The sequence below is a fragment of the Thamnophis sirtalis genome, unplaced genomic scaffold, assembly GCF_051295495.1.
Source record: "Thamnophis sirtalis isolate CommonGarterSnake01/CBP01778 unplaced genomic scaffold, rThaSir2_p1.2 scaffold_3, whole genome shotgun sequence".
NCBI lineage: Eukaryota > Metazoa > Chordata > Lepidosauria > Squamata > Natricidae > Thamnophis > Thamnophis sirtalis.
Window position 1 is genome coordinate 29,245,640 of NW_028261383.1, and position 15,443 is coordinate 29,261,082.

The 15,443-nt window shown below is 40.7% G+C and overlaps 1 protein-coding gene across 1 annotated transcript; it reads right to left on the bottom strand.

The window, feature by feature from the left end:
* Nucleotides 1-1,056: 1,056 nt before the first annotated feature.
* On the bottom strand, nucleotides 1,057-11,665 carry LOC148047757 (vomeronasal type-2 receptor 26-like). Its single transcript, XM_087708135.1, has 6 exons — nucleotides 11,519-11,665; nucleotides 7,346-7,604; nucleotides 6,768-6,868; nucleotides 6,451-6,600; nucleotides 2,390-2,516; nucleotides 1,057-1,958 (listed from the first exon to the last, which is right to left on the bottom strand). Exons 1-6 carry the CDS (start codon nucleotides 11,663-11,665, stop codon nucleotides 1,057-1,059), a joined length of 1,686 nt encoding a protein of 561 aa, XP_087564261.1.
* Nucleotides 11,666-15,443: the final 3,778 nt, after the last annotated feature.

The window sequence follows — 15,443 nt, forward strand, 5'->3', positions numbered from 1 at the left end:
TAGTGTAAGTTAAATTTATCCGCACCGTTACTGTTGTAGCACTTTCAAAGTCTTTTTGCAAATTAAAGTTCATAATCCACCAAGGCCCCCAAAACAAGTCACTAAGCTTTTCCCAAAATAATATCTTGATAGATGGAGAGTTTCCAAGTTCACCAAGAACATTTCTCTTCTTTTTTCACTTTTCCACATTCAAATTGGTTAATGTCCTCTCTGAATATCACAAGAGTCTTTATGGAGTATTTATAAATATTGCATCAGTAAGCAATATTAATAAATATTATTAGTAAGCATATTCCTAGTAGTCTTTGGTTTTTTTAAAAAGTTCTTAAAAATAGTTAGTCTAGGCTTTCTTCTAGCTCAGTCTCCATTCTTTTTTGGAGTCACTCTGTTAATTTTTTCTGGATATGTCAATAGCTCTGAAAGCTTAGTTGCCGCTACTCTCATTGAGTGAAAATCCTGCTCCACCCCTTTTTTGAGTCCCACTTTCAGAGTTATCTAGTGCTATATCAGGGTAAATTCATTTGCAGAAGATTAGAAAGTTCTCACTTAGTGCAGACATATTGCTCTTTGATTTTTACGTTCCTGTCTCTCACGAAGCTGTCACAGCCATGGATGACCATCTTCTCTCCAGTTGGCTCCTATGTTCTAGCAGGAGATTATCTTAATCCATGCAGTCTTTGGGGCTTCCTCTCTACCTTCGCTATCTCCTCCAAAATTAAGGCTTCTCTAATGTTCATGTTTCATATTTTATCTATTCTTATTATAGGGAATGTTATCTATTTCTCTGTTTTTCTCTTTTTTGATCTCTATCATTTATTTAACTGTGAGTGATCTTACATTATCCAGCAAGAAGAGACCAATGAAATACATACAGCATTTGACATTAACTCTTTTTTCAAACAAAGTTAGAACATCACCCAGAAAATAATATATAATACCAGGACAACAATCTATATAGTAACAAAAACGCGCACCATCACGTAAAACATTACTTCAAACTATGTGATTTAATGCTGAATGTAAACTGAACAAAAATAAAACCCAATATAAGGAGCCTTAGTGAGTTTTCATCATCAGATGTTCTTTGGTGTTCAGGTCAGGTCTCAGGATAATAATGTAGCATTTGGGGATAAAGATGCAGCCCAGTAAACCCAAGCTGGAAGCCAGGATGGAGAAGATCTGCACAGCCACCATATATTTCCCCTTGGTGCTCAGGTAGGTGGGGACAAAGGAGATCCAAACACTGCAAAAAACCAACATGCTGAAGGTGATCAGTTTGGCTTCATTGAAAGTCCCTGGCAGCTTTCGAGCCAGAAATGCCACAAAGAAGCAAATGGCAGCCTGGAAACCCATGTAGCAAAGAGCAGAGTAGAACATGGTGACAGAGCCTTCGTTGCATTGCAGCAGGATCTGTCCTGGTTGGGAATGAAAGTCAGAATCTGGGAATGGGGTGAAGATTCCCACCCATATGATACAGATGCATACTTGAATACCAGAGCAGGAGAAAACAATAGAATTGGCCAGACTCTTCCCCAGCCATTTCCTCATGACGCTGCCTGGCTTCGTGGCCAAAAATGCAACTATCACCATAATCGTCTTTGCCAGCAAGGAAGAGACGGCAACTGAGAAAATGAAACTGAAGGTGACTTGCCGAAGAAGGCAAGTCACTTTCTTGGGATGACCAATAAACAGAAGTGGGGTCAAGAAAGCAAGCAAGAGGGAGATCAGAAGAATGTAGGTGAGGTCCCGGTTGTTAGCTTTGACTATGGGAGTTTCTCGGTATTTAATGAAGATTCCCAGAATAAAGGCGGTGGTTAGAGACAAAGCAACCACAATGAAAGCCAGGATGAATCCCAACAATTCGTCGTAGGATAAGAAGCTTATAGTTTTAGGGATACACTGATCCCGCTTCTTATTGGAATACTGGTCATCTGGACACTTTTCACAATGGACTGCATCTGGAAAAAATTGGTTGGCATGTATCTGTTTCTGCAACTGTAGCAGCATGAAAACCACATCAGAAATAAATTACTTCATTTTCAAGGAATAATATAATATTTCTGCCCAGGGATATCCATATGATACAACATTAGCTAAAAGAATCAACACTCTTTTGAAAGGCTGAAGATGTATATTATTATCAGCTCTCCAAACTTTTTCCCTAAAACCAACAAGCAAGTCAATAGATATCAGCAATATTTCATTATTTATTTTAATGCTCAAATCATCATCCAAATTTGCTGATAGTGCCCAATGTTTGAAAAGTTTGTGGATTCCTTCAAGAAATGTAATGTTTATCTGGATTCTTGATCAAATACTCCCAGAAAGCAATAGAGAATTTTGATTAAATCCTAATTTCTTTTGTTATTTTTGGAGCAATCTACTGTACCTTCTTGCCCAGAGTATGTTCCTTCCATACACAGAGAACAGTCATAGCAGCAAACTGGTGCACCTTCTCTCACAAGCTTGGCATAACCTGGCGAACAACTTTCTGTACATCTTGAATAAGGCACCATCTAAACATAAATAGAAAGATTATTTCGGGGCAATGTATGAATTTGAAGGGTTTACTGAAATCAACTGCTTCCAGAAGCCCATGAGCACATTTAGCCAAATCAGGCAAGAAGTAGTGGTATGAACTTTAATTACTCTACTTGCAAGAGGCAAATGAAAGGTCATTGTCATTCTCTATCAATCTCCATTGTAGATCCCAAAAGAGACTTATTGCCTTAGTCTTTCTTCCAAAGGAATGTAACGCCATTGCAAAATTTGTTTCTTCTTCGGGCATGTATGATAACGCATCCATTGTGTTTGTGTGTGTGTGTGTGTGTGAGGATATGGATATGGATATGGATATGGAAATGGAAATGGAAATGGATATGAATATATATACACACAGACACACGTCTGTATCTATATCTATATCTATATCTATATCTATATCTATATCTATATCTATATCTATATCTATATCTATATCTATATCTATATCTATATCTATATCTATATCTATATCTATATCTATATCCATATCCATATCCATATCCATATCCATATCCATATCCATATCCATATCCATATCCATATCCATATCCATATCCATCTACACATACACACATACACACACATACACATACATATATAGATATATAGATCTATATACTGCATACTGCAATGTGCTCTACATGGGGCTGCCCTTGAAGAGCATCCGGCGACTTCAGCTAGTCCAGAATGCGGCCGCGCGAGTGATTGTGGACGCACCGCAGTTCGCCCACATAACACCTATCCTCCGCGAGCTGCGCTGGCTACCTGTTGATCTCCGGGTGCGCTTCAAGGTGCTACTTACCATCCATAAAGCCCTCCATGGTAGTGGATCTGAGTACTTGAGAGACCGCCTTCTGCCGATTACCTCCCTTCGACCTATCAGATCGCACAGATTAGGCCTCCTCCGAATTCCATCCGCCAGTCAGTGCCGACTGGCGACTACGCGGAGGAGAGCCTTCTCAGTAGCAGCTCCGACCCTTTGGAACGATCTCCCCATGGAGATTCGTACCCTCACTACCGTCCAGACCTTCCGCACAGCCCTTAAGATCTGGCTATCCCGTCAGGCCTGGGGATAAGATTCTAATCCGCCCCACCCGAATGTTGAATGAATGTTGTGTTTTACTGCTTTATTTTATTTATTCACATATTTTATGTTTTGTCTTGCACTCCTTCCCACGAATTGTAAGCCACCCTGAGTCCCCTCAGGGAAAAGGGCGGCCTATAAATGACAAATAAAACTAAAACTAAACTAAACTAGATATATAGAGATATATATTCTTCATCTTTGCTTTCTCAGGAAACCTGCAACATCTAACTTTCTCTAGTGTCCCTATCTTTCTCTTGTACAACTGACCATTTTATCATTACATGAAAACGAGGGGTAGTATTCAGCTGATTCAGACTGGCTCACCCATTCCCATGGATGGGTAGGGGGCCCCTCTGGATCACCATTTCGGAACGGTACCTGGTGCTCCCAGCAAGTACCGGTACACACGTACTGGAGATAAACGGTCATATCCCACGACTGGTGTGCATGTGAAATGTTAGCACGCAAGGCCAGGTGCATGCGTGGAAGGAGCACCCGTGAAGCGAATGGACGCATGTAGGGCAAATTGGTAGTAACAAAATGTGAAATCCACTGCTGATGTAAATGACTTTTTTAGCTGCCCTCATTTCCCTCATCACATTCTTAATGATATCTTTCTGTCATGCAATTTAGTGGACTAAATCTTTCATATTCTGGATTGTCTCCCAGACAACTGATCTTTGTTTTCCCTTGAAGACATTTCGTTTCTCAGTTTCAGAAGCTTCTTCAGTTCTGACTGAATGGTAGAGTATGGAAGGATTTATATTCCTTGCAGTCATCTGGTCGTTAGCAGTCTTTCTGAAAGTTGTTGTGGCCACTATATCCTATTTACAACACTGTCTTTTCAGCAGTTCCAAATCTTTCCATCTTCCACCATTCAGTCAGAACTGAAGAAGCTTCTTGGATGAGAAGTGATACATCTTCAAGGGAAAGCAAAGTCCATGTGCCTTTTGAAAAAGCACATTGGGCACAACCATGACGTGGATGATTGAGAATCTGAATAGATATTCTGGATTTTCTCTTACTGAAAACAAGATGAGTTGAGGTACTATAAATAATAGAAACATATTCCAGTTTAATAATGTACATTGCAAATCCTTCAATACAATGCAGCAGGTTCCAGTGTGTGATAGATTATTGCAAAACTTCTAAAGTAAAATGATATCTGTTAAAATATTCATGACTGGGAGAGACTTAGGTTTAGGTTTAGGTTTATTGGGATTTATATGCCGCCCTTTTCCCTGAGGGGACTCAGGGCGGCTTACAACCACAGGGGAGGGGAAGTGCAAGGTCAAAACAAACACTTTGTGAACAAAAGAAAAATAATAAAACACAGCTTTCATTCAGCAATCAAACACTCGGGCGGGTAATTGGAAGCCTATCCCCAGGCCTGCTGGGAGAGCCAGATCTTGAGGGCTGCGCGGAAGGTCTGGGTCGTGGTGAGGGTGCGGATCTCCATGGGGAGCTCGTTCCATAGGGTCGGGGCAGCAACAGAAAAGGCTCTCCTCCGTGTGGTCGCCAGTCGACATTGACTGGCAGATGGAATTCGGAGGAGGCCCAGTCTGTGCGATCTGATTGGTCGATTTAGGGAGGTAATCGGCAGAAGGCGGTCTCTCAAGTACCTAGATCCACTACCATGGAGTGCTTTAAAGATGGTCATCATTATCCTGAAGCGCACCCGGAGACCAACAGGCAGCCAGTGCAGCTCGCGGAGGACAGGTGTAACGTGGGCGAACCGAGGTGCGCCCACTATCACTCGCGCGGCTGCATTTTGGACTAGCTGTAGTCGCCGGATGCACTTCAGGGGCAACCCCATGTAGAGCCCATTGCAGTATTCCAGTCTAGAGATCACAAGGGCTCGAGTGACTGTTGTGAGGGCCCCCCGATCTAGGTAGGGCCGCAACTGGCGGACCAGGCGAACCTGGGCAAATGCCCCCCTGGTCACAGCTGACAGCTGGTGGTCAAAAGTCAGCTGTGGATCCAGGAGGACTCCTAAGTTGCGGACCCTATCTGAGGGGTATAAAATTTGACCCCCCAGCCTAAGCGTTGGTGTATTAGCCAAATTATTGGGGGGGAAACACAACAGCCACTCGGTCTTATCCGGGTTGAGCACCAGTTTGTTAGCACTCATCCAGTCCTTAACGGCCTCCAGACCCCGGTTCATCACGTCCACCGCTTCATTGAGTTGGCACGGGGCGGACAGATACAATTGTGTATCGTCCGCATATTGACTTGGAAACAAGGTCAGCCAATGAATAGGCATAGCAACTAAGTCAGCCAATGGTAGCTTAAACAGATCTGAGTCTGTGCAAAGAATTTGAAACAGAAATTTATGTAAGAAGTCTGGGAATGGCTTAGCAGTATTAAGCAGTCTGATGCTCTGTGAAGTAAATTAGCAATCTGTCTGGGCCTGTCTGCTGATATGAAACTAACTGCTTTTGTTTGCCTGTAACTCTCCTGCCTTGTGTTTTCTTGGAAGAACCTCCTGTTGGTCCTGTACGTTTATTCATCTAGTCTTATGTATATAAAGAAGTTAATGAATCCAGCTGAATCCAGTTATCTGTGTGTGCTTTCTGGATTTGAATTTATGCAACAAACTGACAATAGCTAATAAATTAATGAGGCTTTGTTCTCTTTTTTGAAAATTATCTCAGTTGGCCTCAATAAGAATTATTTCTGAGGAGAAAAAAATCGACATATGGAGAAAAGTAGAAGAGCAAAATCCAAGCAGCTTCAACTACTTTGTTAAATAATGTTGGCCATTGGATGGTATTTTGATTGACAGAAATTTTGACTTCCGAGAAGGCTTGTCTTTCTACATATCCAATTTTCACCCCCGCATCTGATTTGTTCAAAAGTGATGTCCACTGCATGATATCAAAGCCACCAACAGGAACTCCATTTTCTTCAAAAGAAATTCCATCTCTAGAAATATTGTGATGTTGGAAGTTTCTCAGGAATTTATGAAGCTGCAGAAACCAAGAAAACAACATGAAAATTTGAGACTTTATTTAATGTTTTTCTTGGTATTATTCTGGATTGGAGGTTCTCTGAATAATTCAAGCTCTTCAAATTACTATTATCATCTGAAACAGAATGATTCAGCATCAATTGAACCTCAAAGGAGAAGACTTACCTGCCACGGATGCACAATCTGGGGTGATTGGTGGTATCCATTCTGCATTGTCCTCTTACTCCATTGGGAGGAAGAGGCAGCATTGAGGACCCAGGCCACATCTTGAATTATTTGGGAAATACTGGAGGAATCCTGAGACAGGATTCTTGCAATCACATCATGGGGTGGGAATTCCCAGTTCTCTTTTTCTCTGCAATTTTTCCAAACTTTCTTACCTAACAGAGGACTTGAATAGGAACATTGGAACGCTTCCTTTCCATACAATGTGACCATAGATGCATAGGAATTAAAGTCATAATACTGAGCCCTTCTCTTTGTCTGGATGAGGAAGGAAAATAAAGCATATTTATTTTGGAGATCAATCGAGCGTTCAAAAATGTTTATACTTAAAGCTGTCAAAGTTGTTGCAATCCACACCCTTCCCACAAGGGATATATTAGTCATATCAATTGCTTGTATTATTATTGTTAACATTCCAAAGGCCTGAAAATCCAGTTGGCATATTATAATTTTTATTTGACTCTTGATAAGAGAAAAGAACATTTTCCTTTTTTCTTGCATGACAGTTTCTCCAGTACTTGTCTGCATATTTGCTTCTAAGACAGTTCCTGAGAGGACAACACAAATCCCATTTTTAAGAGCAAGAACTTCCAAGTGTCTTTTGAATTTTTCTCCTCTTTCATTGTCCTTAGAAAGGAGGCCAATCCACGTCCATCGGAAATGCAGGAGCAGCTGGACAATGGCTGAGTAAGGAGATTCTTGGTTTGGGGTCAACCGATATGAAAAAGGCAAATGATGATTTTGCTCAGCCATCTGGTTGATGACACTGTAGTTGATCTAAAGATAAAAGAAAAGGTATTGGTAGTTTGTGCCAGTTTTAATAATAAAAGTCAGATGGTAAATCTAAAGGCCTTTCTCCACTGCTGAGAGAAGTTTCAAACAATAACTGCATGAATATTGGTAGTTCCCTTGATGTTCTGTCCTGTAGTCTTGTATGCTCCCTTTGAAACCAGGGAGCTCTGAATTATCTGTGGGTAATATTCATGGGTCGTCCTCATAGAGAACATCCTCCTAGTCACATTATAATTCACCAATCCACTCAGTCCATTAGTCAATCAGTATAGAGGTGGGAAGTCTTCTAGGCAAGCAGGATACCTAGTCCAGGGGTATCAAACTCAAGGCCCGGATCCGGACTGCAGGGTGCTTAGATATGGAAATAGCAAAGGACTGGCCCGCGGTGCCTCTGCCAGTAAAAAGGGAGCTAGAGCATGCTCCCTGAGCTCCATTTTGGTTGGCAGAGGGTTGTAGGAGGCCATACCAGCCTGGTTTTGCAGGCAGAGCATTTGGTGCCCCCTGACACAAGTGATGACATTATGGCCACACCCACCTTGGCCACATCTCCCCCAAGGTCAAACCCAACCCTGCTGCAGCCCTCAATGAAATTGAGTGACACCTCTGCCCTTTCCAACCCCCTGCTCAAGCAGGAGACCCAATACCATTTCAGACAAGTGACTGTCCAGTCTATTCTTTAAAATACCCCAGTGATGAAGCAACCACAACTTCTGGACGGAAGCTGTTCCAATGGTTAATTGCCCTCAAAGCCTTATTTCCAGGTTTCTTACCCCCTTGATTAGTTTCCACCCATTGTTTCTTGTTCCACCATCTGGGGCTTTGGAAAATAAATTGACCTCTGTCACTACCTCCATTTCTTCCCCATCTATTTGCCAGGAATTGAGAGGGCTGGACGCCATGATCTTAGTTTTCTTAATGTTAGGTTTCAAGCCAACTTTTGCACTCTCTTCCTTCACCAGCATCAAGAGGCTCTTTAGTTCCTCCTCACTTTTTGCCATTAGAGTAGTATCATCTGCATATTTGAGGGTGTTGATATTTCTCCCAGCAATTTAATTCCAACTTTTGATTCATCTAGTCCCATCTTTCCCTTGATGTGTTCCAGTGGTGGGTTTCCATTTATTTTACTACCAGTTTGCTTGTACATGTGAACATTTGCTCGCATGTGAGCCTTCTGAGCATTCCTGTCCCTGCCACTACCAGTTCACCTGAACTGGCAAAAATTCACCTCTGCTGTGTTCTGCATATAAGTTAAATTGGCAGGGCAACAGTATACAGCCTTGCCTAATTCCTTTCTTAATTTTGAACCAATCAGTGATTCCGAGTCCAGTTCTCACTGTTGCTTCTTTACGCACATATAGGTTTCTCAAGAGATCAGTAATATGGTCTGGTACTCCCATCTCTTTAAGAACTTGCCACAATTTGGTGTGACCCACACACTCAAAGACTTTAGCATAATCAATGAAGCAGAAGAAGATTTTTTTCTGGAACTCATTAGCTTTCTCTATGATCCAGCATATATTGGCAATTTGATCTCGAGTTCCTCTGCCTCTTTGAAATCCTGCCTACACTTCTGGTAGTTCTCGGTCCACATACTGCTGGAGCCTAGCTTGTAGGATTGTGAGCATAACTTTCCTTGCATGTGAAATAAGTGCAATGGTGCAGTAGTTTGAACATTATCTGCCCTTGCCGTTCTTTGGAATTGGAATGTAAACTTACATTTTCCAATTTTTTGGCCACTGTTGAGTTTTCCAAATTTGCTGGCAAATTGAGTGTAGCACTTTTATTGCATCATCTTTTAGGATTTTGAATATCTCAGGTGGAATACTATTACCTCCACTAACTTTGTTGTTTCTCAGACTTCCTAAGACCCATTTGACTTCACAATCCAGAATGTCCGGCTTCAGGTCAGTGATCACCCCATCGTGGTTATCAGGGATGTTAAACTCATTCTTTTATAGTTCTGCTGTGTAATTTTGCCACCTCTTCCTAACCTCTTCTACCTATGTTAAGCCCCTGCCATTTTGGCCTTTATCATGCCCATCTTTGCATGAAACATCCCCTTCATATCTCCAATTTTCTCAAAAGGTTTTCTGGTCCTCAATATTCTATTGTTTTCTTCTATTTCTTTCCACTGTTCATTTAAGGTATTCTTATCTCTTCTAGCTATTTTCTAGAATTCTGCATTCAGTTGGGTGTCTTTCTCCCTTGTCTTTCACTTCCCTTCTTTCTTCAGCTCTTTGTAAAGCTTCCTCAGACAGCCATTTTGCTTTCTTGAATTTCTTTTTCTTTGGGAAGGTTTTAGTTGCTACCTCTTGTACAATGTTGTGAACCTCCATCCATAGATCTAAGGAATCAGATCTAATTCCTTAAATCTTTTTTGTCATTTCTACTGTATGTTCATCAGGTATATGATTTAGTTCATAGCTACATGGCTTAGTGTTTTTCCCTGTCTTCTTCATTTTAAGCCTAAATTTTGTAACTAGAAGCTCATGATCTGAGCCACAGTCAGCTCCTGGTCTTATGTTTACTGTCTGTATAGCCCTTCTCTATCTTTGGCTGCAGAGCACATAATCAATCTGATTTCTGTGTTGACCATCTGGTGATGTCAAAGTGTAGAGTCATTTCTTGGGTTGTGGAAAATAGTGTTGGTAGCCTGTGCCCTGCTTCATTTTGTACTCCAAGGCCAAACTTATCTTTTTATTCCAGTTATCTTTTGACTTCCTACTTTAGCATTCCAACTCCCATGATGATAAGGAGGTCATTTTGGTGTTAATTTTATAAGGTTCTGTAGTGCTTCATAGAACTTGTCAACTTCATCCTCTTCAGCACCAGTGGCTGGAGCACTGACTTGGACAACTGTGGTGTTGAATGGTTTGCCTTGGATTTGAACTGAGAACATTCTGTCATTTTGGGGATTGTACCACTTAATTGCTTTTCCTAATCTTTTATTGACTATGAAGGCTAGTCCATTTCTTCTGAGGGATTCTTGCCCACAGTAGTATACCTGTTAAGAGCCAAGGTGGCGCAGTGGTTAAATGCAGCACTGCAGGCTACTGCTAGATCAGCAGGTCAGCGGTTCAAATCTCACTGGCTCAGGGTTGACTCAGCCTTCCATCCTTCCGAGGTGGGTAAAATGAGGACCCAGATTGTTGGGGGCAATATGCTGACTCTCTGTAAACCGCTTAGAGAGGCCTGAAAGGCCTATGAAGCGGTATATAAGTCTACTGCTATTGCTATTGCTATATTGCTGTTGATCATCTGAATTAAATTCAGACATTCATGTCCATTTTAATTCGGTGATTCCTAAGATGTCAATGTTTAGTCTTGTTATCTCTTGCTTGTGATCTCATCTCTGACCACATCCAGCTTGCCTTGATTCATGGATCTTACATTCCAACTTCCTATGGAGTGGAGATCTTTACAGCATCGGACTTTCCTTTCACCACCAGATACATCCACAGCTGACCATCCTTTTGCCTTTGATCCAGCTGCTTCACTTTTTCTGGTGTTACTAGTACTAGCCCTCTGCTGAGTCTGAAGTACTAGTACAAAATGCAATTTCAAGCTCTACAGCTTACCGTTTGGGCAGCGCCGGTAACTAAAACAGCTGAACAGCTGAAATCCACTGTGCTGTGTGAATCAGCTGAGCTGAAAAATACAGAAATGTAGGACATGATAGGGTGGAGGCATGTGGGGGGGCAACTATCACAGGAACTACATAATTACATATTTATGCACACACACAGACATACACACACATTTCACATACTTTGTGAATATTTACTCTCCGACTTTCAAATTATTTGGAGAAAATTATTTGGAGAAATGTGGACAAGTGTTGCCTTCTAGGCAAATCTGAACAATTTACAACTTGGAATTAATTCCATTTGCCTTTATACCTGTGGAATTTTATAGATGCTCATGACATTAGATATATGATCAAAGAGTTCAGAATCCATCTCTTCAAGAACTACCAGCAGGTTCTTTTGTCTTCCACAACTGTAGTTTGGGACATTCTCCTGTCCTGTAGACAGCACATCCAGCATGGCCTCATATGTCATTCTTGCACTGAAAAAGTTCTGATAGATGTTGTAACCCAGGGTGATGTTGGGTAAGAGCCAAGGATTCCGGTTGACTTCATGAACAGCCAACAAGAAGGGAAGAATGTAGTAGAAGTTGTTCTCACTGCAACGTAAGAAATTTCAACATCTTTTTTTTCTCTATATCAACGATTTATGTGATCAACTTAAAAGCAATTGCATTCTTTTTGCCAATGGCATGAAATTATTCAATTCTACAGATAATTCTGTTGTTTTGCAAAGTGATCTCTGACTCTGTGTCTGAATGGTCATCTGTTTGGCAACTTCAAATTTCGATAAATAAAGGCTCTGTCTTATATATTGGTAAATGTAATCATAATGTCAAGTATAAGCTAGGTGGCATTGATCTAGCAGATGAGACTCTCTTAGTCAAGGACCCAGGTGTATTTATCACTGGTGATTTATGCTCACTATAACAGCATTGCTAAAAAAAAGCATTAAGAGTTGTAAACTTAATTTTGCAAAGCTTTTTTCTGGAAACATTGTATTGTTATTAGAGCTTATAAAATTTATGCTAGACCAATTTTAGATTATTCTTCAACTGTTTGGAAACCCCACCATATATCGGAAATCAGTACAATCAAGCGGGTTTAGAAGTACTTTGCGAGAAAAGGCTTCTTGCATTCTTCTTGCACTCTTCTGTACACAATAGAATTCCTTATGCTACTAGGCTCAAAATTCTCAGCTTGGATAACTTAGAACTGCATTGCTTGCAGTCATATGCAGGTATTGCATACCAAATTATACGTAGTAATGTTTTACCTGTAAATGACTTTTTCTGTTTTAATCGCAATAATATGAGTGCAAACAACCGCTTTAAACTCCATGTAAATTGTTCTAAACTTGAATGTAAAAAATATAATTTCTGTAATAGAGTTGTCGAAGTCTGGCATGCCCTACCTGATTCAGTTTTTTCAGCTACAAATTTTCACAGTTTTCAGTCATAAATTGGCTTCTGTGGCCCTTACTTTATACTTAAATGGTCAGTAGAAGGAGTGTGCATAAGTGCACCAACAGGCCTATTGTCCCTGTAATTGTATTTTTTATTCTCTTATTCTTGTTCTTGTTTGAGCAATTCCAATAAATAAATAAATAGGCAAAGCCAGAAGCCACGAGACCAGCTGGGAGAAAAGCAGGCTGTGCTGAGCCTTGCGGAAACCCAGCCAGACAAATTGCTGTTGGGGGTCTTCAGACTGAAAACCTATCCTTGAGGGACAGAGGAGAAGAAGAGATGGCTCTGGTGACCTAGAGGAACCAGCAGTTCACACTGGTTGAGAAAAATAAGGTCACAATCATAGACATCACAATACCAGGTGATAGCAGGGTCGCCGAGAAGGAACATGAAAAAATCGCAAAATACCAGGACTTAAAAATCGAAATTCAACGACTATGGCACAAACCAGCAGTGGTAATTCCAGTGGTAATTGGCACACTGGGTGCTATTCCAAAAGCACTGGAATTACATTTAAAACAGTTAAAAATTGACAAAATCACCCTCAGTCAAATGCAAAAGCCTCACTGCTTGGATCTGCACACATATTACAAAAATATGTTACAACGTCCTAGGCCCCTGGGTGGGGCCCGACTAGTAACCAATGCCAAATCCGGCGAAACAACTGGCCGCTGTGATACAATTGTATAATAATAAATCAAATGGACGATGCTGAAAGAGCATATTTGCCTAAGCTGAACCAAGTGAACCGGAAAGAATTGGGAAATGTATTAAAAATGGTCAATGGGGCTGTGCCAACCATCCAAACCACTACATTAGCCAAAACTAAACACCTGATGTATGCAACTGCCTTCACAACCACCAGAGAATTGGGTTTAAAATACAAAAGAACCAAAGAGGCAAGAAGAGGAAGCCTAAATGGAAAATTCGGTTGGAATTGAAGATCAAGAAATTTCGTTGAGGCTTGAGCAACTTGAAGAACCTAAGGCAAGGTCAGCTGAAGAACAAGCAGGTCAAAAGCAGCCAGGAAGCAAGAGAACAAGGAGATTGCAGTAGTAATTGAAGAGCTGAAGCAGAGGGTTGTTGCCATTGTGGAAAAGATTAAACAATATGAAAATCGAGTAACTCGGTTCAAGGAAAATTCACAGTTCAAAGCAAAACAGCCCCAGTTTTATAAGAGCCTAGAAAGTGGTGATGGAGTAAATCAGAAATGAAAAGGCTGATAAAGAAAAGAAATGACTTGCTTCCTATAGAACAGAAAGGATGCTGCAAAAATTCAAGAGGAAGGGGATCAACTGCTGATTGACAAGCTAATCCTAAAGAATTCAAAGAAAAGATGAACCAACATGTTCATGGCTTGGATAGAATATAAGAAAGTATTGAATTCAGTTCTGGAAAATGAAGAAGACCACCAAGGTCCCGTCCAACTCTACTATTCAAAGATATTCCTTTTATTTAAACCAAAAGGAACAGGAAAGCCACAAAAGTGGCAAAAGTGTTAAAGGGTGGAAAGAAAGAGCGGAGAGGGTGGTAGGAATTAAAGAGTAAATGTAAGGAAGGGGAAGAAATTATGGGGAGAAAATACACGAGATCTCCCTCTATTCTAAGGTATTCATTCAATCACTTTATTAGGAGTTAATGTTTAACTATTGTTAATAAATAAATAAAATAAATATGAATAAACAGGTTGCTGACTCTCCACAGTACCAAGATAATCATTTTGAAAGCAGGCAGAACCCCATCCAGGTCAGAGTCATCGTGGGACAGTGTTGACAGTGCCCAGTGTTGAGGCTGACACTTGGGGAAGAACTTAAAAGCAACTTTTACAAAATCATCATGTTCCCCAGGAGCCTTTCCTCTAAAGGAAATTGGGAGAAGCAATAATGAATTTGCCTTTCTCAAGGTGAGGAATCGGGGAATGGAAATCATTCCTTGAAGAGACATTGGAGCCAGTAAATGCAATGGCCAGAATCCTAGACGTGCTGACAATTACCTTTTCAATTGGTGGGTTGGAGACATGGAGAATGAAAATTCATACAATCGAGCTACGATTCCAGACATTATTCCAGTAATCCAGTAGTCTCCTGGCTTGTAGTAATGGAACCATTCCTTTTCTTCTATTATCACCTTAAATGGGCATTTCACCAGCATACTAGCACAGGGTATTTGAGACAGAAGCTGAAGCAGAAAAAGCTGTATATGCATCAGCAACAACATTTGATATACACTGCAAGAGATCCTTCCTATAGATCTTTCTTCAGCACAGAGTTAAATCTCAGAGTCTACAATTACAAGGAAGATGGTCCAGTTTGCCCCCAGATTTGGAAGTTTTATCTGCAATTTCAGATTGTTACAGTATTTTCCCAGCTTTACCCTAACCTCTGATCTCATAACAGAAGGAGGCCATTACAAATCAGAGTATCAGGTGCTGTCTATCCCATTTGTTGTCACATTGATTGGCAACTAATTATGGTGGTGGAAATTCCAAAGGAGAATAAATAATCATGCTTGTAAAAATTAGAAGGGGAATTGGGAATGAACATAGCCACAAAAGTGTGCAGTTGGAGAAAACAGTTTTGTTTGACTCAGAAGAATAATCCTTTTGAGAATCAAGAAAGGAACAATTTGGGGACTTTTTTCCCCCCTTAGTCTGAAAACTTATTCTTGAGATTCTAAAGCTTCAAATGTGGAAAAACAGTTGAATATTCGTGAACTAGGCAATGGGCTGTTATATTTTATCAATATATATGTTATCAAGATCTGGCTCTCCCA

Excerpts from the sequence above, each read along its gene's own strand:
- LOC148047757 (XM_087708135.1), bottom strand. The coding sequence starts at position 11,665 with ATGCTGGATGTGCTGTCTACAGGACAGGAGAATGTCCCAAACTACAGT. Across the intron at positions 6,869-7,345 it reads AGAAGCAAATATGCAGACAA|ATGTGGCCTGGGTCCTCAAT; the intron begins GTACTGGAGAAA and ends AAATAATTCAAG. Across the intron at positions 2,517-6,450 it reads CGGGGGTGAAAATTGGATAT|ATGGTGCCTTATTCAAGATG; the intron begins GTAGAAAGACAA and ends ATTTATGTTTAG.